We start from the raw sequence: 27,394 nt of genomic DNA on the forward strand, positions 1-27,394 counted from the left end.
TACACTTATGATGATTTTAATAAGTCGAAAATACATTAAAATTTAAAGGACACTCAGATTTTCTGCTCAGATTACATGTTTGATCTTAAAATAATAAAAATCATTTCATCCTGAAGCTTTTACAAACAAGCTGAATGTTCCTGATGTAACACAGCTAGATCCCAGCAGCAGAACCACAGAAATGTACATCACATCTGCCAAAAGTATGTGGACGCTGTGCCGGTGCGGTCATCCTGACAGAGTGAAGATGAAGTCCTTTCATAGTAAACTGATTATTTCTATAAATGAAGCTGGTTTTGTAACAGGAAGCAGAAAAAAACAAAGCTGTTGTTTCGTCGCGTTTTTTTAAGGCAGTGAAGGATTTTACTGTAACTGTGTTCAGCTGTAGTTCCTGTTCTCTGTCTGTGGAGGCGCTGTACTAACGTAGCTCTGCTGTGTGTAAACGTATCACTGAAGAACACTGTTCACATACTTTTGGTCTGGTCTGCCCTTTTTGTGTCCGCTGCATAGCTTTTAGAACATTTCAAACTCAGGCCGACAGCTTTTGAGGAAGAGCATGAGTGAAGATCGAGACCCCAATCAGATCTCTTTGGATGTCGGACTCTCCTCTCAGGTCCACAGGAGGATCCAGATGTGCCCTCAGTCTGACCACAGTTGGAGGCACGAATCACTCCGACAGGAAGTGAACAAAGGTGCGAGGAAACACTCCCCGCCTGGTCGGATCGCTTTCGATGTGACCGATCTGAAACGCAGACAGTGGTTAAATCACAACCTGGACAACGGGTCAGGATTGTTCTTCAGGTGGGTTTTCATCTAAACGCACACACATGCTGTAATAAATGTTGTGAAGTGAATGAAGTTGTGCTGATGATGCGTTTCCTGTGCTGGAGGCGTTTCTCACTCACCCACCACTCGCTGTCCTCCTCGCCGTCCACCACGATCAGCTCTCCCTCGCTGAACGTCAGCTCGTCTGGACTGTCCGCTGCACAGTTGTAGATGGCCCTCACCCTCTGAGGCCTCTGCTTCTACACACACACACACACACACACGCACGCACGCACGCACGCACGCACGCACGCACACATTTAGCAGTAAAGCTGTGTTACATGCTGGACTTGTGATGATGACTGTGTCTGTGTGCAGAAATAAATGAGGTGGTGTGTTTGAGGACTTACAGAAAATGTAGTTCTGGGTTTGCGGGGTGGAGGAGACGGATTATGAGGGGACACGATCGGACGACCTGCCAAAGAGAGATAAAGCCCCCACAGACTTCAGAAAAAAGTTTCTCTTCTGTAACTTCACCTTTGTTTGAACCAGAGGCGGAGGCAGACATTTGATACACCCGGGGCTTAGGCCTAAAGGGTAGTATGCATGTGGGATTGGGGGGGGGTAGAAATGACTGAAAGATTAATAGGCTCTGTTTTGAGTTTTGTTAAAAAAAGGAATGACTTCATATAGGGAAAAATATATATCACATATGCAGGACACCTTAAACTAGTTTTTTAATTAAGCAGCAAGGCAGAACAAAATCAGGGCTGCATCAAGACACGAGGACTAAACCCCAAATCAACCAGACCCAGAACTGATCCGGAATTAAAACAGGACACAACAGTTCAAAATCAGGACTACTGAGGACTTAACCAAGACAGAACCAGAATCAGAACTAGATGATAGTAGCACTAAAAATCATCATAGACCTGCACTACACTTATTTTTTAATTCTACCAAAGTACAATATTTAGATTGAGAAAAGTTTATATAATTATTTAGCCTTGTTGTGCAAACAAGCCTGCATAACTTAATAAATGTAGAATTTGAAAAATAGTAAACCTAAAAAGAAACACTAGGTACGAGATACATGAGGACCTATGATACGGTGATACTTTTGGCAAACAACCATTTGACTAACATGTGTGTCTCACCTGCTCTCTCTCCCTCTCTGTTCCTCTCTCTCCCTCTTTGTGCTGACAATCACGGCAAACATCAACATCATCAAACATACAGTGGAAACCAGATATTTACATACTCTTCAGATAAAAACACTTTTTTAATTGTAACATCAAATCAGACTAAATGTTTATTTTTTTTAGATTGATAAATATAAAAACATATTTGTTAACTTTAAGAGTAAAGAGAGAAACTATCTGTTTTCTTAATTGTAAATGGCACCAAATTGTATTCAAAACTGAGCCACACTTATGGAGCTCCACAGTTCTGTTCCTGGTGTTTTGGTTGACATCTCTTGATTTTCCCATTTCAAAGAAACAGGCTCTGTGTTTTGCCTTATATGCATCCACAGGTGTGTCACCAATTTACTCACATGGACTCTACGAACCTATCAGAAGCTTCTTCAGCTCAGAATGGAATCGTCTGCAGTTTTCTTATTAATTAACAATAAACTTAGTGTATATGCACTCCTAAATTTGATGAAAGTGATAATAAAATGACAGCTCTCTCTCTTATTCCGACATTTAACTAATTCAAAAGATCTTTCAATATTTATTTATCCAAAACAAGTTTACTCTAAATTGATGTTTAACAGTAAAAAATGTTCTTGTGTTTTCCATAAAGTGTATGTAAATATCTGGTTTAAACTGTGAATATACTGCTGTGTATTGAAATTCCTCTAGCCGTTAGCATGCGTCCGTACTAGCTCCCCCGGGAAATCTCGCATGTTATCACGATAACAGCGCATGTCCCCCCCCTCGGCCAACGCGGATGCAGCCAGTGACTCTCTCCACTCTGTAGTCAGCAGACTGCAAACGCAATCACTTCTCCTAATATCAGGGGACTTTAATCATGTCTCACTGAACTCCACACTGTCCACCTTCACCCAGTATGTGACACGCCCAACCAGAGACAATAAAACACTGGACTTACTGTACACCAATGCAGAAGAGGCATACAGTTCATCACCTCTCCCTCCCCTGGGCAGATCTCATCACAACCTGTGTATGAGCCCTTATTGTGCAGGAAGCTACCAGCTGCCCGAACAGTGCAGAGATGGTCAGAGGAGAGCGAGGAGGCTCTTAAGGACTGTTTTGAGTCTACTGTGTGGGAGGTGATCTGTGACGACCACAGAGAGGACATTGACAGCCTTGTGACATGCATTACGGACTATATCAACTTCTGTGTGGATAACGTTGCACCCAGCAGGACTGTGCGCTGTTTCTCCAACAACAAACCTTGGATTAACCGTCCTCGAGCAGAAGAGGAGGGCCTTGCAGAGAGAGCTGGAGGACTGATAAGGAAAGGGAAGTTCAGCTACAGGCAGAAGATGGAGAACCAGCTTCAACAAAACAACTTCTCCCACAACTCCACCCAGTGCTTCCTTCAGAAGTTCTCTGACGACTTGGCAATAGTTGGCCACAGTGATGGGGACGACAGGGAGTACAGAGAACTGACCCACGACTTTGTGGACTGGGTCCAGCAGAACTACCTCCAGATGAACACTAGTAAAACCAAGGAGCTGGTGGTAGACTTCAGCAGGCACAAACATCCTCCACTGCAACCACTAAACATTCGATGCATGGACATTGAGACTGTGGACAGCTACAGGTACCTTGGTGTTCATCTGAACAATAAACTGGACTGGACTCATAATTCAGACACCCTCTACAGAAAAGGGCAGAGCAGGCTGTACCTGCGGCGGAGACTCAGGTCTTTTGGAGTGAAGGGCCTATTCCTGAAGACCTTCTATGACTCTGTGGTGGCCTCAGCCATCTTTTACGGTGTGGTCTGCTGGGGTGGCAGCATCTCTGCTGGTTCAGGAAGAGACTGAACAGGCTGATCCGGAGGGCCAGCTCTGTTCTAGGATGCCCGCTGGACCCAGTGGAGGTGGTGAGTGACAGGAGAATGGTGGCTAAGCTGTCATCCCTGGTGGACAACATCTCTCACCCCATGCAGGAGACTCTGACAGCACTGAGCAGCTCCACAGTGTAGGACAGAGCGATTTCGCAGGTCTTTCCTCCACACTGCTGTCAGATGTATATTGCATTTGTATTTTATTTTATTCTATTGTGTACAGTATCTTATTTTTATCCTATTCCAGTGTTTTTCTATGCAACTTTGCACTATCCACTTTCTGCTGTAACAAAACAAATTTCCCATGTGTGGGACTAATAAAGGTTATGTTATCTTATGTTATCACATGGGAAAAGACCCAGGGAAACAGAGTTAACGCTAAAAAACAATAAAACCCCTGAAAACCACGAATTTCACACTCGAGCCTCAACTCTCATGGCCTGGTACCAAACCACTCACAGACCCAAGGGGTGGGAACCACTGCAGTAAAGCACCAGAATATCTGACATGGCACGAAACTGCAAAGATACCCTTAAGTTTCACACAGAGAAACATCCAGTGTTGAGGTTTAATGAGCACCTGACCTCATTAAACCATGACGGGGGTATTTCACTGATGTATTGTACACCATAATCACAGCTTTCCTTGAATGAGTGACATCAGAGATCATGTGAGTGTGTTCTTGCAGGTCGTGGTGTTCCACAGAGCTCTATTAACAGTCCCTTGTCAAAGCACAAAAGTTTCAGCCTTTTAACAGCAGTTATGTTTTTATAACACACCTGCTTACATCATATTCAGGCTTAAAGTTTGACACAGGTGCCTGTAGCTGCTAGCTGTCTGCTAGCTTCACCTGAACTGGATGTCTGCACCATGTTTGTGCTGCTGGAGCCTTTTAGAGCATTTTTAATGACATCTTACGACCAATAATATGCTGCTGTGAGTTACTGTACTAACATCCAAGAAGGCGGTGCTGCAGCCTGAGTGAAATTCAAATATTTTCATGTTACTGATTGTGGATATTTTAGTGTGTGTGCTCATGTGTGTGTGTGCGTGTACCTTGTTTTTCCAACGGAATCGTGCCTGCAGGTCTCTGAGGAGGAGGAGGAACCCTCGCTGCTCTGTAATCATAAGAACAACATTAAACTGGTGTGCTTCCTCCCAGCAGACCCAGCTCAATCAGACCAGTACGTACGCGGGAGGAGAGACAGGGGCTTTGGATCCTGGTGGTCCTCTGTGTTGGTGGCTGGGTGGGAGGAGAGGAACTTTATGCTGGGGTGGTGATGGAGGTGGGATGCAGGGCGGTGGCGGGACTGGAGGTGCTGTAGGTAGTCCTGTCGGCAGGGGAGGCAGAGGAGGGAGGGGGGCAGTCTTGGCTGTGGCGGCTTTGGTCTCCAACATGCCGGTTCTCCTGCTGGGCCCAGGAGGAGGAGGAGGAGGAGGAGGAGGAACCAGTGAGAGCACTGGGAGAAGAGGGCAGAACAAGAGTCAAGAAAGCCCTGAGCAGTGGCTCCAGGCACACCTCCACAGTCAGAGCCTGAAAGCAATCCAAAATGCTGCAGCAAGAGTACTGACAGGGAACAGAAAGAGAGAGCATATTTCTCCTATATTGGCTTCACTTCACTGACTCCCAGTTAAATCCAGAACAGAATTCAAAATCCAGCTCATATACAAGGTCTTAAATAATCAGATCCCATCTTATCTTAATGACCTTGTAGCACCATATCACCCCATTAGAGCACTTTGCTCGTGCAGTGCAGGCTTACTTCTTGTTCCTAGAGTATTTGAAAGTAGATGGGATGCAGATTCTTCCATTTTCAGGCCCCTCTTCTGTGGAACCAGCTTCCAGTTTGGATTCAGGAGACAGACACTATCTCTACTTTTAAGATTAGGCTTCAAACATTCCTTTTTGCTAAAGCATATAGTTAGGGCTGGATCAGGTGGCCCTGAATCCTCCCTTAAGCTGGGCATACACTGTGCGATTTTTTTAGTCACGTTAATCAGCTTCTGCTCAAACTGTACAATTGACTTGCAGGGGTTAGAAGTTTGTAGGTCACCATGCAGGGTCTCACACTATGCGGCCTGATGCTCTGATGCGACCTCAGTGCTCACACTGTGCATCCCTAACATGAAGGTTATAAAACAAAATCTGTCTCTCGCTCTTCCTCTCTGTCTTTCATTCACACAGACATACAACCACCATCAGAAACAGGAAAAAAATAATTTTTCCACTTAACAAACTCATTCACCCAATTAAACAGTTTGAAAAGTCAATCTCTTCACTTAATCTGACTCATGAGGTTATTTTAAATGAAATAAACAATTTTACACAAAAGAAACATTTGGTTACACCCAATTGACATGATCAATGACATCATAACCTATAAAATCAGGAAGTACTGGGGCAGCCCTTCCCACATACCTGTTTTACACATAGGACCTGCTCAAAGGAACACACAATGGTAAGTATAACCAAACTATATAAACAAATGAAAGATTGTTCTTAGCTTTAAGAACATTTGCACAGATGAAATGAATATAACCAATGCTAATACAAACAGACCCGGGATAGTATGTAGAGCCAAGATTACATGTGCTTATTTTGTGTTCTATAAGATAACAGAACACAAAATAACAATTTATGCATGTGACAAATGGTAAATGAATTCAGTCCTAGCCACTTTGTCACAATACTACACGACGCATGACACACGATGAAGGTGAAACTCGGGCCGATCACCAAAATGGTCACACGACTGAAAAAAAAAAATTGCCTCAAAATGGGCCAAAAGTCGCACAGTGTATGCCCAGCATTAGTTATGCTGCAATAGGTGTAGGCTGCTGGGGGATTCCCATGATGCACTGAGTGTTTCTTCTTCTTCCTTCACTATGTGTTAATAGACCTCTCTGCATCATGAATAAATCATGAATGAATCATATGAATCATAATTGTTATCAATCTCTGGCTCTCTTTCACAGCATGTCTTTTATCTTGTCTTCCTTCTCTCACCCTAACCGGTCGCAGCAGATGGCCGCCTGTCCCTGAGCCTGGTTCTGCCAGAGCTTACTTCCTGTTAAAAGAGATTTTTTTTCCTTTCCACTGTCTCGAAGTGCTTGCTCATAGGGGGTCATATGATTGTTGGGTATTCTCCGTATGTATCTAGGTTTCTACCCTACAATATTAAGCGCCTTGGGGCGACTGTTGTTTTGATTTGGCCATGTATAATTAAAATTGAATTGAACTGAATTTAAATTCATTGAATTGAACTGAACTGGATTAAATTGAACTGAACTTGAATTGAATTGAAAGCCTCATACAGCCGGTTCATACCTCAGAAAGAGGACAGAACTGTCTGCTCTTTTCGTGAAAATAAAGCAACAAAGCCAAATAAAGCTGACGGACGCAAAGAAAAACATCACAAACGAGACCCTCCGCTGTGGATCTGACAGGAAGTCCACCCACCGTACTTGGAGTTCCTCTCCGGCGTTTGAGGGTTGGGGGGGTCGGAGGACGACCGCTGTCTGCCTACTGATTCCACGGAGGTGCCTTTATTGGTACCTGATGGTGACAAGACAGAATCAGATCAGTTTTATTTCCTCACAGCTTCACAGGGTCTGAACAGCAGAGCTGATCTCAGCCCAGGCGCCCTCTGACCTCTGCTGGGTCCTCGGGGAGGAAGCGGGGGCGTTGGGCCGGGGGGCGGCAGGTTCACATTCAGCATGGTGCCGTAAGTCTCGTTGCTAATAATGGTGCTGGGGATCGCAGGCCGCTGCTTGTCTAATGCCAGGGAGGCAACATCCCACGCCAGCGCCGCCAGGTTGGGCTGCACGGGTCCACTTCCAGGCACAAAGCAGCTGACCGGGCGCTCCTCCCGCCGCTGTGGGATGGGCTGCAGGACCCACAGAAAACACAGGAAGTACACGGTCACTTAAAGCCAACAGAAAGTTTAATGCAGGACGTCAGAAAAGCAGCCTACCTTGTCCTCCATCTCGTCATCGCTCTCATCCAGGTCTTCGTTTTGCAGACGCCACTCATACTCGACGTGAACATGGACGTTAAACTTTCCGGTCTGAGCCTGAGTCAGCTGGAACACATCAATCAAACTTTATTGGTACAGACACTCGACAGCACAGGAACTGCTTTACTTTGAACAGCCTGGAAGTGTTTGGATTCTCACCAGTTCTTCGCACTCTTTGTGTCGCATACGTTTGGCAATGTCCAGCGGTGTTTCTCCTGCATCGTTAGCTGTGGACACAAATTCAGTCATTCAGACTTTTGGTGAATTATGTCAGCACATTGTTTCCAAAAGGGAAAGATGATTAGATCTGCACTTTTCTTGTGTTACTGCAGGTTTTTCTCCCCCTGAAAAGACAAAGTACTCAGCTCTGTTTGTTCTCAAGACATCATTTAAATTTTATGTGACGGTAGAAACAATAACGGCCCCAGATGAGGGTCACACCAGCTGTGAAACTTGCTTTTATTTCTTCAAACCTCACAACAATAAACTAGAGCCAGGTTGGCTGGTTATTTGAACTTGACCTTCATCATTAGCGCCCATGTCAAAGTTCCTCTTATAAAACATTTCAAGAAACCTTATCGAGTGATATATCATATTAAAGGGCATGAAAAGAGCTGTACCACACACTTTTTCTTTTTTTTTTCTAAAATGACATCCAACGACTTTACAACGATGTCATAAAGTTTAGAACAATCACACACTGCATAAATACATCTTAAAACCTCAAGTTTGGACAGATTTCAGACCAGTCGTATGGTAAAAGATCATAAAAAGCAACATTTGAGTGTGTAATGCTCATATGAATGATATGAGCACTTGTCACTCATCGTCAGCATTCAGCACGCTCTGATATATGTGCAAGTGTGTGTGTTCTTACTGATGGACACTGAAGCTTTCCCCCTCAGCAGCAGTTTCAGGCACTCGCTGTTGTTGGTTAGGCAGCAGTAATGCAGCGCCGTGTTTCCTCTGGTCGTCTGCTTGTCCAGGTTACCGCTGAAACACAGACCCGGTCACTACACACATACACACACCTGGAGAACAGGTATTTAATTGAACAGTCACACCTGTTTTGTCCGAGGAAGTCGACAATGTGGAGCGAGTTTCTGTCGCCCATTCGGACCGCCAGGTGGAGCACCGTCTCCCCGGGTTCCTGACACACACACACACACACACACACAGTCAGTCTGCAGAGCAACAACGGACACCTGCACAGAGCTGTGTCTACGTGTTACTGAATGGACACACAAAGCAGAGCTTAAGAGTAAAAGCTTAGTAAAAACAGACACAAAATGAGCACAAAGACACAACAGAGAGACGCATGAGTCAGTCCGTCAAACTCGTGTTAGAGATGAGGAGGTCATACATGTTCGTTGGGCTGTGGGATGGCATCCATCAGGTCCACCCCCTCAGCGTAGACTTGGATAAGCGACAGAATGTCTCGGTTCCTGATGGCCTCGTAGAGAGCCCGCAGCCTGGACGCGGCGTCGGTGCACTTCCGCCGGGCGAAGCGTTTCTCGGTGTACTTCGCTGTGATGTAGTCCTTCCTCATCTGCCTGCAAACCAGACGGACGAGTCACTACGACATCCTACTACAGCTCAGACTCACCTCCTGATGCCGTCACCTACATGTCGCTGGTTGGAGTTGGTTTGGTCACTTCCTGCGCTGACAGATCTGCCTCCATGATCTCATTGAAGCTGGCGTTTCCCACATTATTCGCCAACTAAAAGGCAACAAAAGCCCAACATCAACTCTGGTTCGGTTCTGGCTGTAGCTCCTAAGATTAGACACGTGATCACACTTCCTGATTCTTCACAGCTGAAGACGACTGACATGCTCGGCAAGGGTTCTGGTTCCCTGATTATTCCAGAAAAGGTTTGCAAACATTCAGAATGTCCCTTCCATTCACGTCTTCACACAGGTGAATATAATGAGGTTAAGAGATTTCAAAGAAACAGTTTTAAACGAATCAGGAGACAGTCTTGCAGGATGGTAAAAATCTGAGGGTTTTTTGCTTTGCTTTTTTGGCTTTTTCCTGCAAATATTTTAATTTTATTTAACAGATTAAAGTCATGATGAAATGAGTCACCGCAAACTGACAAACAGAATGCTCTGACCTTCTGTCGGGACAGTGAAGTGGACTCACCAGCAGCTCAGAGGTTCCCAGGACGTCCAGGTCCAGACTCTGGATCCTGGAGTAGTGGACCCCCATTTCTCTGTGGATCCCTGAGCACTCAATACAGATCAGCACCCCGAGGTTCGTGGACAGCCAGGAGGGATCTGTAGAGGGTGGGTGGGGGCACAGAAACAACAAACGGTGCCTTCACATCCTCAAAATGTAATTTCAAGACTAAAGAAACAACAAAGTGAATGAGATGAATTAACAATCTGCTGACAGACAAACCTGGAAAAGAATTCTGGGAAGTTTCTGCAGCTCTGAGCAGAAATGTGTTTGGACTACAGGTCCACGTGAGGAAGCTGAGTGAATACTTTTGGCAATATAGTGAATGTTGAATATATAATTGATAAAAAAAACTGTATGTTATTAATCTAATCTTTGGACGTGCTGAGATGAACAGATGAAAACGTGTTTTGTGGTGTTATTAGAGAGACTGTTGATGCGCCCTCTCTCATGACACTAACGTGTTCTCACTTCTGTAAACCATGACAGGAAATAGAAGTGCTATGAAGTTCCACATCAAGTGTTCACAGTGCAGTTCAGTAAAACCATCATCTACAAGAATATCAGCTAGGTTTAAAGCAACAGACCAACTAAAAAAGTTGCATAAAACAACTTCAATGCCAAAAACAAAAAAACCCCACACAAAACAACCGCAAAGGAAAAAAACTGCCTGAAGGCCCAGAGCTTTCCACAAGCAGTCCTGCAGAGGTCAGTGGGGTTAGAACGCCGGTAGAACTAAGCTGTCACTGGTTTTTGCGTATGTGCAGGAAGCCTTAAAATTAAAACAAGACTGTCAAGGCCACCACCGTGAGTCTAATCAGCATCCTCTGAAAGAAACGCATCCAAGTCCAGACCCTCAAACCAGATGGAAAGGTGAAAGACTCATTCAAGCGTCACTACTTTTTTGACCTGACCGTGAGTGACTGGACTTCCGTGTTTAATCTTTGAATTTTGTTTCCTTTCATGAGTGGTGTTTGTTTGAGAGAGACTTCTGAACAATTCTGACCTGCAGCTCCACAGTCGCAGCAGCTGTTGTTTCCAGTCCTCTTCTTCACCTCTCCCACAATGGACTTGGTCAGCTCCTGGACGATGTTGTTCTCACCCTCGTCCTGGTCTCCTTTGAACGCCTTGTTCAGCGCCTCCTCCTTGCTGTTCTGCAGCACCGACACCCAGCTAAAAAACACCAAACCATAAGCGCTCGCAGTAGCGCGAAGCCCGGCAGCTCAGGCCATGCCTGCTCGTACTTACATCTGACACTCGGCCTCGTCCTCGGCCTGGAAGTGGTAGGTCCGGTCATCTGTGGTGGGGGGGGGGGGGGGGGGGGGCACGAGACAGAGTTTAGACTTTACACACATATATACAGAGGAACATGTGAGCAGGAAGTCTGCAGCATACGGGAGAACAGGTCGAAGCTTTTCTTCTCCTCATCGGGGTTCCTCTTCACCTGGCAGGTGAGCAGGTTGACCTTGGCTGGAGGTTTGTTTGGCTGCAAGACAACGAGAGGAGGTGAGAGCTCAGCTCTGACTGAACCTCACTCAGATATCAAACATTCAGTGTTACAGAGAAAAGATCCTGAAACTGTCACAGAGTCTGTACTGCTATATACCATAACATGGACAATAGTTGGATCCCAGTTAGGTTCAGCCCACAGCAAGAACCTGTAAGGACTTTAAGCTGCACAACTCAAAACCTTCCCTCATCTTGCAAAACATCTGCACATATCATTTAAAGTTCTGAGATGATTAACCTCAGTGACTTTCTGTAATCTCATTTTCTACTGTTTTCTGAAGCCTGATGACTTTTGATCCTCTGGCTTTTCATGCCACAAAACGTCTCATTCATAAGGAAACTATTGATGAACCACAGGGTTTTCCTTTCCTCCTCTTGCCTCCACCACTGTCTCCTGCCTCCCTAAATGGGCGTACCATGCGGGCCCCACAGTTCACCCATACATACCCACTATGGGCCCATGGACCCGTTTTAAGTCTGGTAGACTAAAGTTTTATGACGTTTTTCCTTCACATTTTTGATATCAGAGGATCTTCTGCAGCTGACGGTTCTACTCCCCAAAGCAAGGCAAGAGTCAGGTTTCAGAGCTGGAGCTGATCATCATGCGCAACGTTTGTATCTTTGTGTTCAATTCATTTTGATCATGTAAACAAAATGCAATTTAGGAAAAGAAAAGAAAAAAGAAATACTAAACTAGAAATACCCTCCAATATCGCTTCACCTATCCTCAGAAAGGAGTGGGAATGGGAGTGGGAATAAGTGCACATTGGACCATAAGACGGATGAACTCGGTGAGCTGACCTCAGATGGAGCACTGCGAGGACTCTGTCTGCAGTACCTGTCTTCATTTGAGTCTGAGTGGTAAATGTGGAAGGTTTCTACCAGCTGTGAAGGGTTGGCGTAATCCTGGACATGTTACACTGAAGAAACGTGTCTCTGAAGGAATGCTTTCATGAAGGAACATTACTCTGAAGGAGGGATGTACCCAAGGATGTACCGACAGCTATCAAGAAGGTGTAGGTTACCTTGGAAACCCGGTTCTCAGAAACATGAGTCTAATCTTGAAATTTACCTTAAATAGAACTGAAGATATGTGTTACTGTGAATCTGTAGATATGAGGTTTGTTTTTCTTTGAATTTGCTTTTCAGCAAGCTCAAGGAGAAACAAAAGGCTGAAAGTTAAAGAGAAACAGTTAAGAAGAATTAGAAACTTTCTCTCCAGCAGCCCTCAGATTTCAAATCAAATCCTTTTCCCACCCTTTTCTTTTAATCATTTTCCTTCTGCTCTTTGTGTTCTGCTAGCTCAGTCCTGATTGGCCATTTGACTGCTCAAACTTCAAAATAAAAAACAGAAGGCAGAAAAGAAACTAAAAAAATAAATAAATAGATAATGTACTATTTAACCCCACTTAATGTAGACCAGGAGTAGGCAACTCCAGGCCTCGAGTGCCGGTTCCTGCAGGTTTTAGATATCACCCTGGGTCAACACACCTGAATCAAATGACTAGTTCATTACCAGCCCTCTGGAGAACTTCACGGGATGTTGAGGAGGTCATTTAGCAATTTGAATCAGCTGTGTTGGAACAGGGACACATCTAAAACCTGCAGGACACCGGCAATCGAGGCCTGGAGTTGTCTACCCCTGATGTAGACGATAAACTCATGAGGAGATTTCTGATTGGACAAGTAGTGCAGGCTGGAGGGCGGGGGCTTGTCATGGACCAATGGGAGAAGAGGACCTTACCGTCCCGTGACAGATGGTCAGGAAGCCGTTCTTCACCGAGCACTTTCTCTTCTGCCACACCTTCCTCAGTCTGACGAGGAGAGAGACAAAGCTTTTAGTGTGAAAGGTCATAGAGTGGAGTCGTGACTGAGGCAGCTACCACTAACACACGTGTGCAGAAGGAGGAAAACATGTTAAATCTGTAAATATGTTACATTTAACATTGAGTCTGTGTAGACTGACTAAATGCTGCCTCTGCTGGACGTCACAGGAACTGCATGTGCATGTCAGTCACATTCATATGGCATTCTGGGACACTGAGTTCGCTCACCCTTCACTTTTCTTGTAGAGGAAACCAGAGCGCTCGTTGCCGTGGGCTTTGTCACCCTGCAACTGATGGAGGCTGTAACCTGCGTTCTGTTTGGCCTGGGCGTCCTGTCAATAAATCAGACACTTTATGTGAAGCAGCTCTTATGACAGAAAGACGTGAGAACTATGACCCTACACAGAGTTCAGAGCTCAGAGCAGCCTCTGTTTGATGGACAGCTTTGTTAATCAACTTCCTTTCCAGTAACAGGTGAGCCTGTCAGAGCTCACCTGGTTATGCTCACCATCAGACTCATGACATCTGTTCAGACCATGTTTGTTCTAACTGCTGTGCGCATGTTAGTGACTCTTTACCCTCGTGTTTATCCTGCATTTTAACTGTGTTCATGTTTTCGGTCTGTGCCATCAGTCAAATGGATGTTACACCATGTTTGATGTTTTTTACCTCTTTCTGATCGGACTGCAGTGCCGCCTTCAGGGTGTCTCGGAGCTGAGCCAGCTGCTTCCTCTCGCCGTCCTGAGTCTGTTTGATCTGCAGAGGAAGAGAAACTCTAACTTTAAGCCCATTGTTGTGTTCGCACAGAGCGATCGGTAAGTGAGCTGTGAGCTTTAATGCTCCTGCAGGGAACACAAGCGTCCTCACCGCTGTCAGGTCTGTGGACAGTTTCTCTACGGCCGGTTTCAGAGTCTCCACAGCTTTCAGTCCATCCTGGAAAAAACTGAAGAAAAAAACGTCTGAGAACCTCCAAGGAAAAAGTGAATCAATAACAAAATTAATGTTTTAATATTCACACTTTATTATCTTTTCTTTAACACCTTACTCATACATGGACCTGTTGGTCACGTTTGGACATACTTGCACTGAGCATGGTAAAACTTGATGAGGTTCTGGAGGAAGTCTACTCCTTTCTTCACTTTGATCTCGTTCACTTTGAGCAGGTACTGCAGAGAAAAGCCAAAGAATCAAGAAAAACTGAAGAAAATAACCGTTACTGCATGACCAGTCCTTCCTTGTCCTCCTCCAGCTCTTCTAGGAGGACACTGAGGCATTCCCAAACCGCTGAGAGATCATCTCTGCATTTCCTGGGTCTGCCCGGGGTCTTCTCCTGGCCTTTAAACCTCATCTTGTTTAGGCATCCTGGTCAGTACCATCTCGGCTGGCTTTACTCTGAGCTGATCCTCATCGGGTCTCTAACAGCGAGCCTGGACAGCCTTCAGAGGAAGCTCGTTTTCACGGCTTTTTTTCTGTCACCTCTTTACCAGCATATCCACAGAATTCACCCTCCACTCCTTCTCTACTCATGACCAACAAAAAACCACGAGAAACACAGACTGAGCTGAAGATCAGCGCCTGATGAAGCCAAAAAAGCTACAAACCCTGAAAACCATCAAACTGGAAAACTTCTGAAAAGAATCCGTCACAGACCTCTGTCCACCAAATCTTCCACGTCATATAAAATCTGCGCTGACTGGTCGAGGCAGTAAAACAAACGTTGCTCTCGGTCTGACCTCAGAGGATAGAGATGATTGTTTTAGCATTCAGGTCACCTGTGTGACCTCTGACCTCACCTCGCACATCTGCAGCTGGAACATTCGTCTCTCCTTCTCCATCTCCTCTGCGATTTCTCCTCCGCTGAACTCCGTCCGAATCATGCCATGCATCTTGGCGTTCTCTTTCTTCTCTTTCTCAATCTTCGCTCTGCAGAGGTCAAAGGTCATGTTAAAATCTCAACACAAAAAAATGTGATCAAAACAACAAACTGAGGAGAAGAAAAAATAGAAAGATGCTAAAATACAGAAGCCAAGAAACGCCATGATTTCAATCATCATATTTTATCTTTTCTTCTTTTTTTGAGAAAAAAGGAAAAAAAGAGCATGTATCAGTCTGTGGAGACAGAAACAATAAAGATAACTTTATTCAAACATTCTCATTTAAATGCTGAATGAGTCGACTGGTTAACGTGTTCTCGTTTCCGTGATTTAACATTTCAGTGAGAGCAGCTGATAATGAGCCCTTCTTACAGTTTGGTCTCGTAATCCTTCCAGGCCTTATCGAACGGCTTCTTCAGATCCTGCAGGAAAAACAGACGTCACACAGTCACAGTTCATAAACGTGCGCGCACACACACACACACACACACACACACACACACACACACACACACACACACACACACACACACACACACACACACACACACACAGGACTCTAACCTCTGAGTCACTCTGGAAATATTTCTAGATGATAGCATGTGCGTTAGATTAGAAAAACAAACACAATGGTGACCGTGTCACAACAGAGGTGTTTTAAATTCAGCCATTTAGTCTTTATGCCACGAGCCACAGCCTGCAGGACGACACCACCATTACAAACAGGAAGTTATGCTCATCGCACAACTACAAGAAAAACTGTTCAGTGTTTTGCAGAAATTAAATGTTGTATTTGGCACCTCAGGGCCACCTTACCTAACATGCCTACATTTTATAATTCAAGAAGCAGTTTTTTTTTAAATTATTCAAACTGAGCATAAAGCAGGAAAAATAATATTGAATAAATCAGAAAAAACAAAAAATGATCTTTTATTTCGATTTCCTGCTTTTGTTTTTTCATATGACAGGAAACGGAGGATTTTACAGTGGCTGGTTTGCTGCTGTGGTACAAAGATATTTAGACATTAATGTGGGACCCCAGCGTGATTTTATTTGTTAAATCTGAAGCTGTGTGTTTAAAATGATTACAGTTCTGATGTAATTATTGTAAATACACAGTCAACATGTCATCTAACCAAACATGATTCATTTTTAGCCACAGTAACAGGAAGTGAAGTGTAACTGAGCGAGTGTCTGCGGGTTTGTTTCAGCAGGAAGAAGAAAGTGACACCAACCCCTTTCACTCCTTTCAGGTCTCCTTTCAGCAGACTGTCCAGAGGGAATGTGATGATGTTGTTCATGTTCTGCAGCTGCAAACAGGAAGTTGTGTCACAGCACAAATGCGCAAAACACACCACACTTTCTACATTTAACACTTTTCACAATAAAATGTCTGATGTTTCACTCTCTGAGGCTGACTTTGGTTCCTCACCAGGTTCTTGAAGAGGGCTGTCAGCTCTCTGGTGAAAACGACAAACTTGATGAAGGCAGAGCCGACATCGCCGTCATCCCTGTCACCCCGGGTCAGGTAGTTTTCCCCGAACTTGTGCATGGACTGAACGTACTGCTCCTCATTTTCCACGTGAGCTACGACACAGAAAACACTTTAAATAAATGCGGACTGCAGCTCGGATCATCTTTCATTTAACTCCAAAAACAAAAATGATTAAACTCTGTGTGAAAACAAAAACCATCCACTCCACCATGTGGAAAAAACAAGGACAACAAACACGTGTGAATAAAAAAGTAATAAAATAAAAAGTAATTAAAAACAATAAATATAAGAGGAGACAAAGAGAATAAATAAAAATATGATACTAAATACTGAGAAAAACTGGAGATATATAAATGAACAGAAATAAAATACACACCTCAAATTAAAATAAACAAATCTAAACAATTAAAACATAAATATTTATTTTAAATATTTTAAACAAATAATGAATGTGAATGTATTAAAATAAATGTAAATTTATTGAAATTATATTTAAATTAATTTAAATGAATTTTATATTGCAACAAAAGATTTTTCCAAAAACATTTCTAGTTAATTTAATTTAGTCCCTTTTGATACGAAAAATTAAAAGTAGAAAAATAAAAGGAGAGAAACAAAATCTTAATTTTTTACAGTTTTTCGTATAATTTTTCAGCTTTAAATAATTCTGATGATTTAAAAGTGTTTATTGGGCTTCAGTTGGACATGTCTGTGTGTACCCGCTGCATTTCTTTAGCAGAGAAAATGGCCTGTTCCCCTCGAGCTGAGGCACCGAGCCGCTCTGAATCTTTGGTATATACATGGAGATTTACCTCCAACATAAACCTGCAGGTCACAGAGAGAAGCTAAATATTTCAGAACCTCTCTGCTGTCCACATATTTCTGGTCATGCAGTGCCTTCTGTCTGTGAAACTGCTGAATGATGCGTTTCCTGTCAGTTTTTGCAGAAGTGCTGAATAATGTTCGGATCTTGTGTGTTTGCTGAGTGTGTGAAGGACTCGGCCTTTCCTCTGTTTGCACTGTAGTGTGGATGTGGGCGTATCCCTCAGCATGCCGGGACACGGGGAAGCATGACAGGAATGTTTGGAGGTGAGACTCCACCGGCCCGAGCAGAGACCCACCAGCAGCACGCGGCTGCTGACGAACCCACCCCACCCGCACTGACCTGAATAAAAAAAACTGCTTTTATTTTGGTAGTTTGTATCTGAGCGCAGTGTGCTACCACAAACAGGAAGTGACAGTCAAAGTGAGACTGTGGTGACAAGCGTTGTTATTTTGGGTCAGACTGACATGAAACTGCATCTCTCACCCAGACCAGACGAGTTGATGGCCTTCACCGACTTCTTGATCTTGTAGAGAACGGACCGGTCCAAGTCGAGAGCCTGAGGAGAAGAAACAGCACGCAGATTAGGAGCCATGCCTCTAATGCTTACACGTCAAAGTTAAAGAAAAAGTGTGTTTATAGTCAGTATGAACCGTTCACCACTGCTGGTGTTCATCTCAGACTGTCACCCTTCATACCCTGAGCTGACGTGCGTGGACGGACTGCAGAGTCTGCATGTTTTACCCGAAGCAGAGTTATTATCAAGACATCACACATCTAATAAGAGACTGATGAAAACAGTGCTGCTATTAAAGGTGCTTTTTTTTTTTAGCAGACACCTCTCACTCACAGAAACTGTTTCATTCAGACCTTTGAAGCAGATCTTTTTATTCTTGCAGTTCAATGGACGCCTGCTGAGGGACAGCGCCCAGCGGCCACAGCTACTGACCTTCTCAAGGCTTTAGAATGCTGGCAGCATTTCATAAAGTTTAGTCAGTTCTTTTTGTGTTTTACTGTTGCATCAACTTTTGCCTCCCCCAAACATAAGCCTGGTTCTGTTAAAAGAAAGTTCTTCCTCCCCCCTGTCACCAAGTGCTTCCTCACAGGGGGTATTATTGTAGTATTATATTTATTATTTTAGGGTCTTTATCTTACAAAGCACCTTGAGATGTGCATTGTTGTATATTAATACATCTGTAATGAACTGAATCTTATGTTCTGAAAATGATCAGATTCTCTGTGCTGTTCCTGTTTCCTGTGTCCCTCCTCATCTGAGCGGTACAGTTTGGTGCATTAGTCCCTAAAATAAGAGCGCTGCTTCTGTGATCTGCAGGACATCACATGGAATCATCAGTATTGTATTGATTGGCACGATCAGCTCTGGCGAACACACAGAACCTGACATAGCCACGCCCACTGTATTCACAGGAATCTGGTTAGGGCTTCAGAAGGAATTCTTTCACCTGTTTGACGTACCCAAAGGGAGCTCATATTCTGTAAAGCCGGCGTGCCTGCAGGAGAGCTGATCTGAAAGCTAACGTCTTCTAGTTCCTGAAACTCTCCTCGTTAGCCTGAGGCTAAAACGCAGCCTAAATTAAACCTTTGAGTGGTAACACGAGCTACAGCATTAGCTTCATGTTAGTCAGGAACATGAAGTCTGCTTGTGTCTAACCCGAGGCTGTGGGAGGGAGACTGAAGAGGCCATGCGATCTAAGCCTTTACCATAGTTTGCATGACTGATGAGACCACAGAGGTTCAGTCACATGACCTTCAGGTGTTTTCCTGCCGACCTCATCTGTGGGGTTCACCTAAGCGTCTACAGCTCTGAGTCACAGGTCCATGACTCAGAGAGAAAAACATGCACTTGGTTATTCTTTGACCAAAAACTGGTTCAAGATGAGCCACTCATCAAACACCGGAGCCGATTTCAAATCTCTGCACAGAAACACAGCGAGGCGACAGGTGAGCTCAGGTGTAGAGCAGCGACTTCATTCAGCTCAGCCAAAGACCAAACAACAGATCGAGCACAAATACAAAGAACTCAGAAACAGCTCAACTCAGTACGGTGGATGATTGATGGTCTCACAGCACTGAGGTCCTGGCAGGGCCTTCTAGATAAATATTCATGGTCTTCTTGTGTTTGTGAGAGTTTACCTGCAAATTCACCAAAGCACTCACTGAAAAAGAGCTACAGGACGTGTTAAACGTAGAAAACACCGTTCCTACAGGATGAATGATGCAATAATCTCAATGAAACGCCTGCAAACACACAAACAACACACAGGGCAGGTCTCTGAGGACAGCGTTGAAATCTTGGTACAAACGCCAACAGGCTCATGTCACAGCAGCCCACCCACGAGCTTTCATTATGTCCCTAATAAGGGTGTTGCAAGGGTGTAAAGAGGTCATAAAGGTTAAATATAGTAACTTAGTGCATGATTGTACACCACATAGATCATTGACCTGGTCAGCAAAGATAAAGGGGGATCACTTCCTCTGCTGATACGTCAGTCAAACTGTCTGATCAAAGTTTACCAGCAGCCCCTTCAGACTGTTTCAAGCTGACGTCAGAGGATTCATATTTAATGATAATTAATGGTAATTACCCCTGTTACCTACTGAATTCATTTTCAGCACAAAGCTCTGGTTTTTCCCTGTGTTATAAATCAAGTACATCATTTCCCCCCCCTTATCTACATCACACTCATGGTCAGTTTAGAATCACCAGTGATCCCAACATGCAGCTCTTTGGACTTTGGAACCTACTATGAGGTTGCAGGCAAACATCTAGGAGGATGTTAATGGATGAAGATGCCCAATTGACTAATCATAACTAACTGACTGGTAGTTGGCCTTCATCACTCTCAGCATGCATGCAGGTGTCTGAAGGCAGGTGAGGTTATTGGTGCCCTGACTTCTTTTCGCCCCACCTCCACCTGCAGACATCCTGACTTGGAGGCTGCAGGCGAGCAGGGGCGCTGCTTTGTCTTGTGAGGTCAGAAACGTCCACCAACGTGTGTCTAAAACTGTCTGCAGGACGTCGCATGTCCCCACCACCCTCACGGTTTTTACACTGAAGTTCAAAGAAACAGTCTGTAAAACTGTTAATGTAATGACTGTAAAATCATTGAGATTACAGTTATTGACTAAAAGTAATCATCATCATGAATTTTCCTGTAACCGAGTGGCAACAATGTAGAGCTGCTAAAGCTCACAGTAGTGGTGATATTTATTCAAACAGAGGTCTCAGGTCTACAGGATGAGGCACGAGCCAAAGTGTGGATTTGGAGAGTGGCAATCATCAAAACAGAACATTTCACAGCAGTTTTCTGACAGTAGAAGCAGCCGAGACGCTTCCTGTTTTTAGGGTTTCCTCAGTTTCACAGCCTCTGCACACCAGCTCTGCTCAGCTGCTTTTAACACGTGCAACAACACTCATTTTACATTAGTGAACGCAGGTGAGCAGATCAGTGTGACGAGTGGAAGATGAAGCAGATAAAGAAACCTGAATGGGCACAACACTGATCAGACCAGCAGGGACTGTGTAAAGTACTCATCTGCTGTTTTTACCATTCAGCACACTGATGCTGATTTCATGTGTTTACTGTAATTATTCTACCGTCTGAAGATGAGGGAGGAGCTGATGATTTATTGGAGACTTTAATTCCTTTCACATCACTTCAGACAAGTTGAGACACAACAGAAACAGAGATGAGCTTCAAACGTGAAGAGAAGAGCTTTAAAAGTGACCAAAGGAGAGAGAGAAAGAGGACGAGACAAAGAAAGATGACAAAGGAAAGAGGAGAGAATGGAGGGATTTAACTGAGAGGAAAGCAAAGATCGGAGACAGCAGGAGGACCAAGGTGAGGCGAATCATGTCGAGACTCGATCAGAGGAGTGAGGCTCTACCATCGCCTCGGGTCTACTGAGTGGGAACATCCCAGCATGCAACAGGAGGAGGAGGACATGATCAGCAGACCTGCGATTTCTACAGACCTCACGTCAGGTTTTCAGTTGTGCTTTTAAAGCATTCGCTGCAAGGACATAGATTTCTTCACTTTATGCTGAGAGGAACCAGCGTTCAACTCTGTGCTCTGAGCTGTAATCCAACAGCTCCTCAACAACAACAGATGGCCTCTACAACGATGGGGAAAAATATTTACTGTCCTTAGAACCAATAAAGTCTCAGAAGGAATCTGAAAAACTAGAAACCATTAAAAAAAGAAAAAGATCGTGGAACCCAAACAAAAGTCCCCACAAAAACACACAAAGTGAAATAAGAGATTGTTTAATCCATCCCTGAATCACGTGATCACCTCCCTAAAAAAGATCCAGGTTGTCTCTTCTTTTCAGAGCATTTGACTCTTTATGCTAAAAATTAATAAATAACCTCTCTGACACACTGTTCTATTTATCCATCAACAAGGAAACCTGTGAAAAAAATATTTAATGCCTTCATTATTGACAGGAAGCCATGAATAACCAATGGACTCCTGTCCTGAAAGACTTGCTGGCAACTATAACGTGATATCAAAGACTCAAAGAGAGAAAAAAAACTAAAACATGACCACAAAAGAGCATATATGTATTAAAACAACAACAACAACAACAACAACAACAACGTCCTCACTGAACAGCTTTCTGTCCCATTAACAGTCTCAGGCCAGTATGCACAAAGTGTGATCACTAACGCCTAAGCTTTTCCTGCCCTGAGGTCAGCTTTCAAAGACATGGCCAGATTTGTGAAACAATTAAATGAGCACACCTAATACGACCTAAGCGTGTGTTTTCTTATGCTCGGCCAAGATGTTTGATATAGAGGAGTTTCTAACTCCTTTAGTAAGCAAACATAATCAATGTTTGTCAATCACCTCCATTAATCAGCTATGTACCACAGGCCTTCAAGCTGGCAGTAGTTAAACCTTTACTAAAAAGGCCATCTCTAGACCTAGCGGTCTTAGCTAATTATAGGCGAATCGCTAACCTTCCTTTCATATCAAACATTCTTGAAAGAGTAGTTGTCAAACAGCTAACAGATCATCTGCAGAGGAATGGCTTATTTGAAGAGTTTCAGTCAGGTTTCAGAGCTCATCACAGCACAGAAACAGCTTTAGTGAAGGTTACAAATGATCTTCTTATGGCCTCTGACAGTGGACTCATCTCTGTGCTTGTCCTGCTAGACCTTAGTGCAGCGTTCGATACTGTCGACCATAATATCCTATCAGAGCGATTAGAACATGCTGTAGGTATTACAGGTACTGCACTGCAGTGGTTTGTATCATATCCATCTAATAGACTCCAATTTGTTCATGTAAATGGAGAGTCCTCTTCACATGCTGAGGTTAATCATGGAGTTCCACAGGGTTCAGTGCTAGGACCAATTTTATTTACATTATACATGCTTCCCTTAGACAGTATTATCAGAAGGAATAGCATACATTTTCACTGCTATGCAAATGACACCCAACTCTATCTATCCATGAAGCCAGATAACACACACCATGTAACACCGCTTCCATGTAAAATAGAACGTCAGCCTTCAGCTAGCTGTATAATTTAAACATGTATCAGACTAAGTTAACAGTTCATCTGCAAATTTTAATACAACTTCTGGAGGCTTATGCAGATTTTTCTCCATGTAACACAAACAGGAGCGGGCGGAGCAGCTGCAGAATTTGCTTTTCTTCATGTTAAAATGTGTTAGCTGCTTTGACAAAGGACTCCCGCTCGCTGTTTCCCAGTAAAGGTTTTAATGGTGGTCACAGGAAAAAAAATGTTGATCATAGGAACAGCTGCTGTGGATGCTGGAAACACGTTTTCTACCACTCAACCTGAGCTCACCAACTCAGTAATGGCTCTGCCTCTTTGCAGCGTGTAAACAGATTCCCTTCCACGTTAAACTGCGCCAGCATCATCATTACTTGTGTTTTTAATTCTGTTTAAAATTGGGGGCTGTCAGACTTTTCATTCATGTGCTGCTCATAAATATGCTTCTATTGAAGGTCTGTTTTTTATTTTCCAATATGGGTGAAACACTGCACAAAACCCAACGACATGGTCCAACGATGTGCTGCAGACATTTAACCTCAGTTTAGCACCAGGTCCACAATCTCCTCACTGTCCTTCACTGATGACAATCTCACCCACACTGAGGTGGTGCTCCACTGTAATGGAAAACAACCGAAACGATCCAGTCTAGGTGAATCGAGTTGAGCCGAGTTGGTGATAGTGGAAGAGTGGCTTCGCTAATACTACCTTAACCTTTCATGAATATTATCATTGAGTTTACAGTACAATCATCACGTTAATTTACTTTAAGATATTTTCTCTAAATACGACTAAAAACAGCCAGTGACGACTTCCTCCTGAGCTTGAGGGCAGTTTGGGGCCTTTCACATGTCTGTGCCCACGGCCCTGTTTTTTCCCAGGGCGGCCCTGTTTTTTCCCAGGGCATCCCTGTGGGGAAAGCCTTCAGCCCCATCTTATTCTCCCACCTGAAACCTTTGACCTTTAACTTCTGCTTCCTCATCTCTTCAGTTTTAGAAATATGCTTCATCATCGTGTTGCAAAAAGAAAATAAAAAGAAGCTGTTAAATCTTACAAAATGTCTACAGAAGGAAGTGTTTCTCTCAGTTCCTCTTTCGAATAAAACAGATTCGTTTGACGCTCTGTTGCTTGGAAAGTTTGAAAAGCAGTAGAAATCACCGTTTATTCACACTGTAGGTCCACAAACAGTGAAAACAGGCTGTGACTAAAACCCTCTTCAATCCCACACACGGGAAAACAAACCACGTTCATGAAAAAAGGAACAAACCGGACTTTCCGGGTATTTACAGAGAGGCTCAGTGGAAGCCTTTTTACCACCTTATTAAACTCTTATAATCCCCGACTTCCAACCGTGTGTGTGTGTGTGTGTGTCCTTGTTTCCTCACCTCCTCAAGAGCTCCCACCGCGTTCCTGCAGTGGCCCATCCGGGTAGTGAAGTTGGAGGTGGTTGGAGCTTTGTAGTCTTCATTGGTCTCGTCGATGAACTCCGTGACGCTGATCAGCTCCGGCATGGTGAGCTCCGGCAGACGCAAACTGACCGGGGGCGCAAAAATCCCGTCAAAACTGCAGCAGTGATCGCGCAGCCGCAGGTGGAGCAGCCACACCTGGACGCCTCAAGAGTGCCCGCAGCGTCACAGCCAAGATCCTCTGCTGTTCCCGCACGCGTCGCTGCTCATAGTCATAGGAGGAAGAGGAGAAGTCCGACCTCCATGTTTGTCCCGCAGCACGAATCACCGACAGCACCGACACATTCCAACACCCTCAGCTGCTTCACCTGAGCAGGAAGCGCACGGAGAGGGGCGGGGACACTGAGGGGGCGGGGACAGAGAAGGGCGCTCCCACCCTGCTGCTGTTTCCGCAAACCACAAACACGCACACTTACACACAGGTACATACCCCCCCCCCCCCCCCCCCCCCCCCACACACACACACACACACAGACAAAACACCTACACACAGAGAGACACACACTCACACAGTATTTTCACAGTCCTATCAGGGTGGGACTGGAACAATATGATGTTTAAAGTGTGAAGTCCTCTAAATTTTTACAAACGGTGTTAATGAGACACGGTTAAAGGAACACCCGAAAAGTATAATGCACCTTTATTTTTAACCCTTTGGTCAGCAGTGTTCTCACTTAGCTGCAGAGAACTATATTTACCATTAATATTTAGAGCACTCAGACATCCCCCAACACACGCACGCCATAAAAGCAGGGACACTGAAACAACACGAGGAAGCTGTGAGGCTCACCAGCACACAGCCTTACTAAAAACGTCTAAAGGCCCTCTCAGGACACGGCACGCGCTGCGCTGACCGCTAGCTGGAGCGAAGGACCCAAACTTTCGCTGACCGCAGCGCTCTGTTTGTACATCATTTTTTTGTAGCTGCTCTATGCGTCATTTCAAAACATGTATCTGACTTTATATCTTATACGAGAGTTTGTGTAGTATTATGTTCAAATATTTAATAAAAACATGTATCGCTCATTCACAAAGAAGAAAGCTTTTAACTAGTGAAGAGTGTGTCGTTTCCACTACACTGCTTTCCTCCAGGTCCGCAGCCGTTGGAAAGGCTCTGGAGGTCCCCATACGTAAACTTGTGTCATTTTACACGACGGGCCACATCCAGCCCATTCTGATCTTATGTGGGCCGGACCGGTGAAACATTCTTTCTGCCAGTGCACAGACGTTTAACTACACATTTAATCCCTGAGATTAAATAAAAAAAATGAAAAGCTCAACTCTTTGCTTATTTTAAGAAGTGAAAGTGTAAAATCACAGAAATCTGTAACTTCAGGCTGTTCAGAGTGTACCCCCATCTCTCACCGACCCTGACAAGGAAAAGCAGAAGATAATGGATGGATAGATACAACTTCGTTACTTTGCTGTAGCATGAATGGGCACTGATCTGTATCAGTAGGAATAGCTGTAAAACTTATGAAGATCTCTGTTCACACTTTTAGAATCTGGTCCCTGGGCTGTATGTTTTACAAGCCTGGTCTACACTGTGATGAACTCAAACAGGCATCACTGACGTGAACAGGTGACGTGTTTAATCAGGTGACTTCACCAAACAGAAAGCATAAAAGCCTTCCTGTCACACTGAGGTAAATCCTGTCTGTGTGCTGATCGTGTTAAACGAAGAGAAAGGCTCTGAGCCGGAATATCCCTCAGTCTGAACTCCAGCAGGCGGTCCTGAACCAGGAGGTGCTGCCATGTCAGACTAATTACATTTTTGCTTTAACATACAGTTGAACAGATGTGCCTAATAAACTGTCTGTGTGCATTTGTGTGAGATCCACACATGCTTTCAGACCTGTGCTGATATCTTTGTCAGTCATCTCCATCTAGTGGACAGATGGTAGAACTCGATCATCTGATGTGGTTTCTGACTCAGGTGAGGTTGTGTTTGAGATGCGTCAAACACATCTGGCTCCATGTTCACGGGGAGAAGGTTCTAGATTCAGCATTGTTGGTCTGCATGTCAGCCTCTTAGGTGTACACATGGGCTGTATCCCAATTCAGGGTCTGCAGCCTTAAAGTACGCAGCCTCAACGGTCCTCAAGGGCCGTGTACTCAAAGACCGCTAAGGCCGGAAGTGCGAGGCTTGTGAAATGGGACGGTCTAGCCTCCGTAGCGCTGCCCAGGTTGCCTAGCAACCATGATAGCTGGAAACGTGTGGTTGACAGAAATGAAGGAGAAAATATTTTGTTCGTTTGTTTGTTTCTACATGAGCTTTGTGTGATTTAATAAGTATCTGAGGCTGAGACCACAGGACTGTAAAACATGATTGTTGGGCTTCATATCTGTACTGAACAGTCGTTTAAGATTAGCTAGTAAATAACAATTAGCTAATGTTGTTCATGAGACTAAAGTCAGTGTAAATATGATATGGCCAATATTATAGTTATTATACTAATCATTATTAGTTATTACAGCAGTGAGTTTGAACTCTCAAATCAAATCACTTCTATTGTCACATCACATGTGCAGGTACACTGGTACAGCACATGTGAGTGAACTCTGTGTCAAATACTGAGCTTCAGTAAAGATTCAAGTTGCAGCTATTTATATGTCCCATCACCTTAAATCTTCACTCAAAGACACTCAAGTATCTTTGACAGTGTATATATAGATGTATCATATATAAGAGACAAATGTTGTTCCTTCAGTATGTTGGCATTATTACATTTGGCTCAATGCTTACATATATGTGTAAAAAGCAAATGTACGAGCTGTGATAACTGTTTCTGATAGAATGAAGAGTAGACTGATATATGAAATATTCCTTTATTGGGTGAGAAAATCAGACCAT

General features: G+C 44.1%; 1 protein-coding gene across 2 annotated transcripts; it reads right to left on the bottom strand.

Moving 5' to 3' along the window:
* Positions 1 to 26,525, bottom strand: asap2b (ArfGAP with SH3 domain, ankyrin repeat and PH domain 2b). 2 transcript variants are annotated; one of them, XM_085245970.1, is made up of 29 exons: positions 26,396 to 26,525; positions 24,460 to 24,848; positions 18,014 to 18,086; positions 16,642 to 16,796; positions 16,445 to 16,519; positions 15,582 to 15,631; positions 15,129 to 15,258; positions 14,416 to 14,501; positions 14,203 to 14,278; positions 14,005 to 14,091; positions 13,564 to 13,667; positions 13,254 to 13,323; positions 11,396 to 11,486; positions 11,249 to 11,297; positions 11,007 to 11,173; positions 9,965 to 10,098; positions 9,447 to 9,541; positions 9,184 to 9,373; positions 8,885 to 8,970; positions 8,698 to 8,813; positions 7,980 to 8,047; positions 7,779 to 7,886; positions 7,457 to 7,691; positions 7,265 to 7,360; positions 4,997 to 5,264; positions 4,861 to 4,922; positions 1,176 to 1,240; positions 906 to 1,025; positions 1 to 742 (listed from the first exon to the last, which is right to left on the bottom strand). In XM_085245970.1, exons 2-29 carry the CDS (start codon positions 24,583 to 24,585, stop codon positions 668 to 670), a joined length of 3,057 nt encoding a protein of 1,018 aa, XP_085102096.1. In that variant the 5' UTR covers positions 24,586 to 24,848; positions 26,396 to 26,525; the 3' UTR covers positions 1 to 667. The 2 variants fall into 2 exon arrangements, with proteins under 2 accessions (XP_085102096.1, XP_085102097.1); XM_085245971.1 differs by lacking the exon at positions 26,396 to 26,525 and having other exon boundaries at positions 24,460 to 24,855.
* Between the last annotated feature and the right edge of the window lie 869 nt (positions 26,526 to 27,394).

Source organism: Mchenga conophoros, linkage group LG15 (genome assembly GCF_057382185.1).
Source record: "Mchenga conophoros isolate Kocher_MC1m ecotype Shallow Benthic linkage group LG15, M_conophoros_male_GT1.1, whole genome shotgun sequence".
In the NCBI taxonomy this organism is placed as follows: Eukaryota; Metazoa; Chordata; class Actinopteri; order Cichliformes; family Cichlidae; genus Mchenga; species Mchenga conophoros.

Coding starts and splice junctions, on each gene's coding strand:
- asap2b (XM_085245970.1), bottom strand. CDS start 24,585: ATGCCGGAGCTGATCAGCGTCACGGAGTTCATCGACGAGACCAATGAA. Junction 16,520..16,641: donor CAGCCCTCTTCAAGAACCTG/GTGAGGAACCAA, acceptor TCCTGTTTGCAG/CTGCAGAACATGAACAACAT. Junction 9,542..9,964: donor TGGGAACCTCTGAGCTGCTG/GTGAGTCCACTT, acceptor GTTGCCTTTTAG/TTGGCGAATAATGTGGGAAA.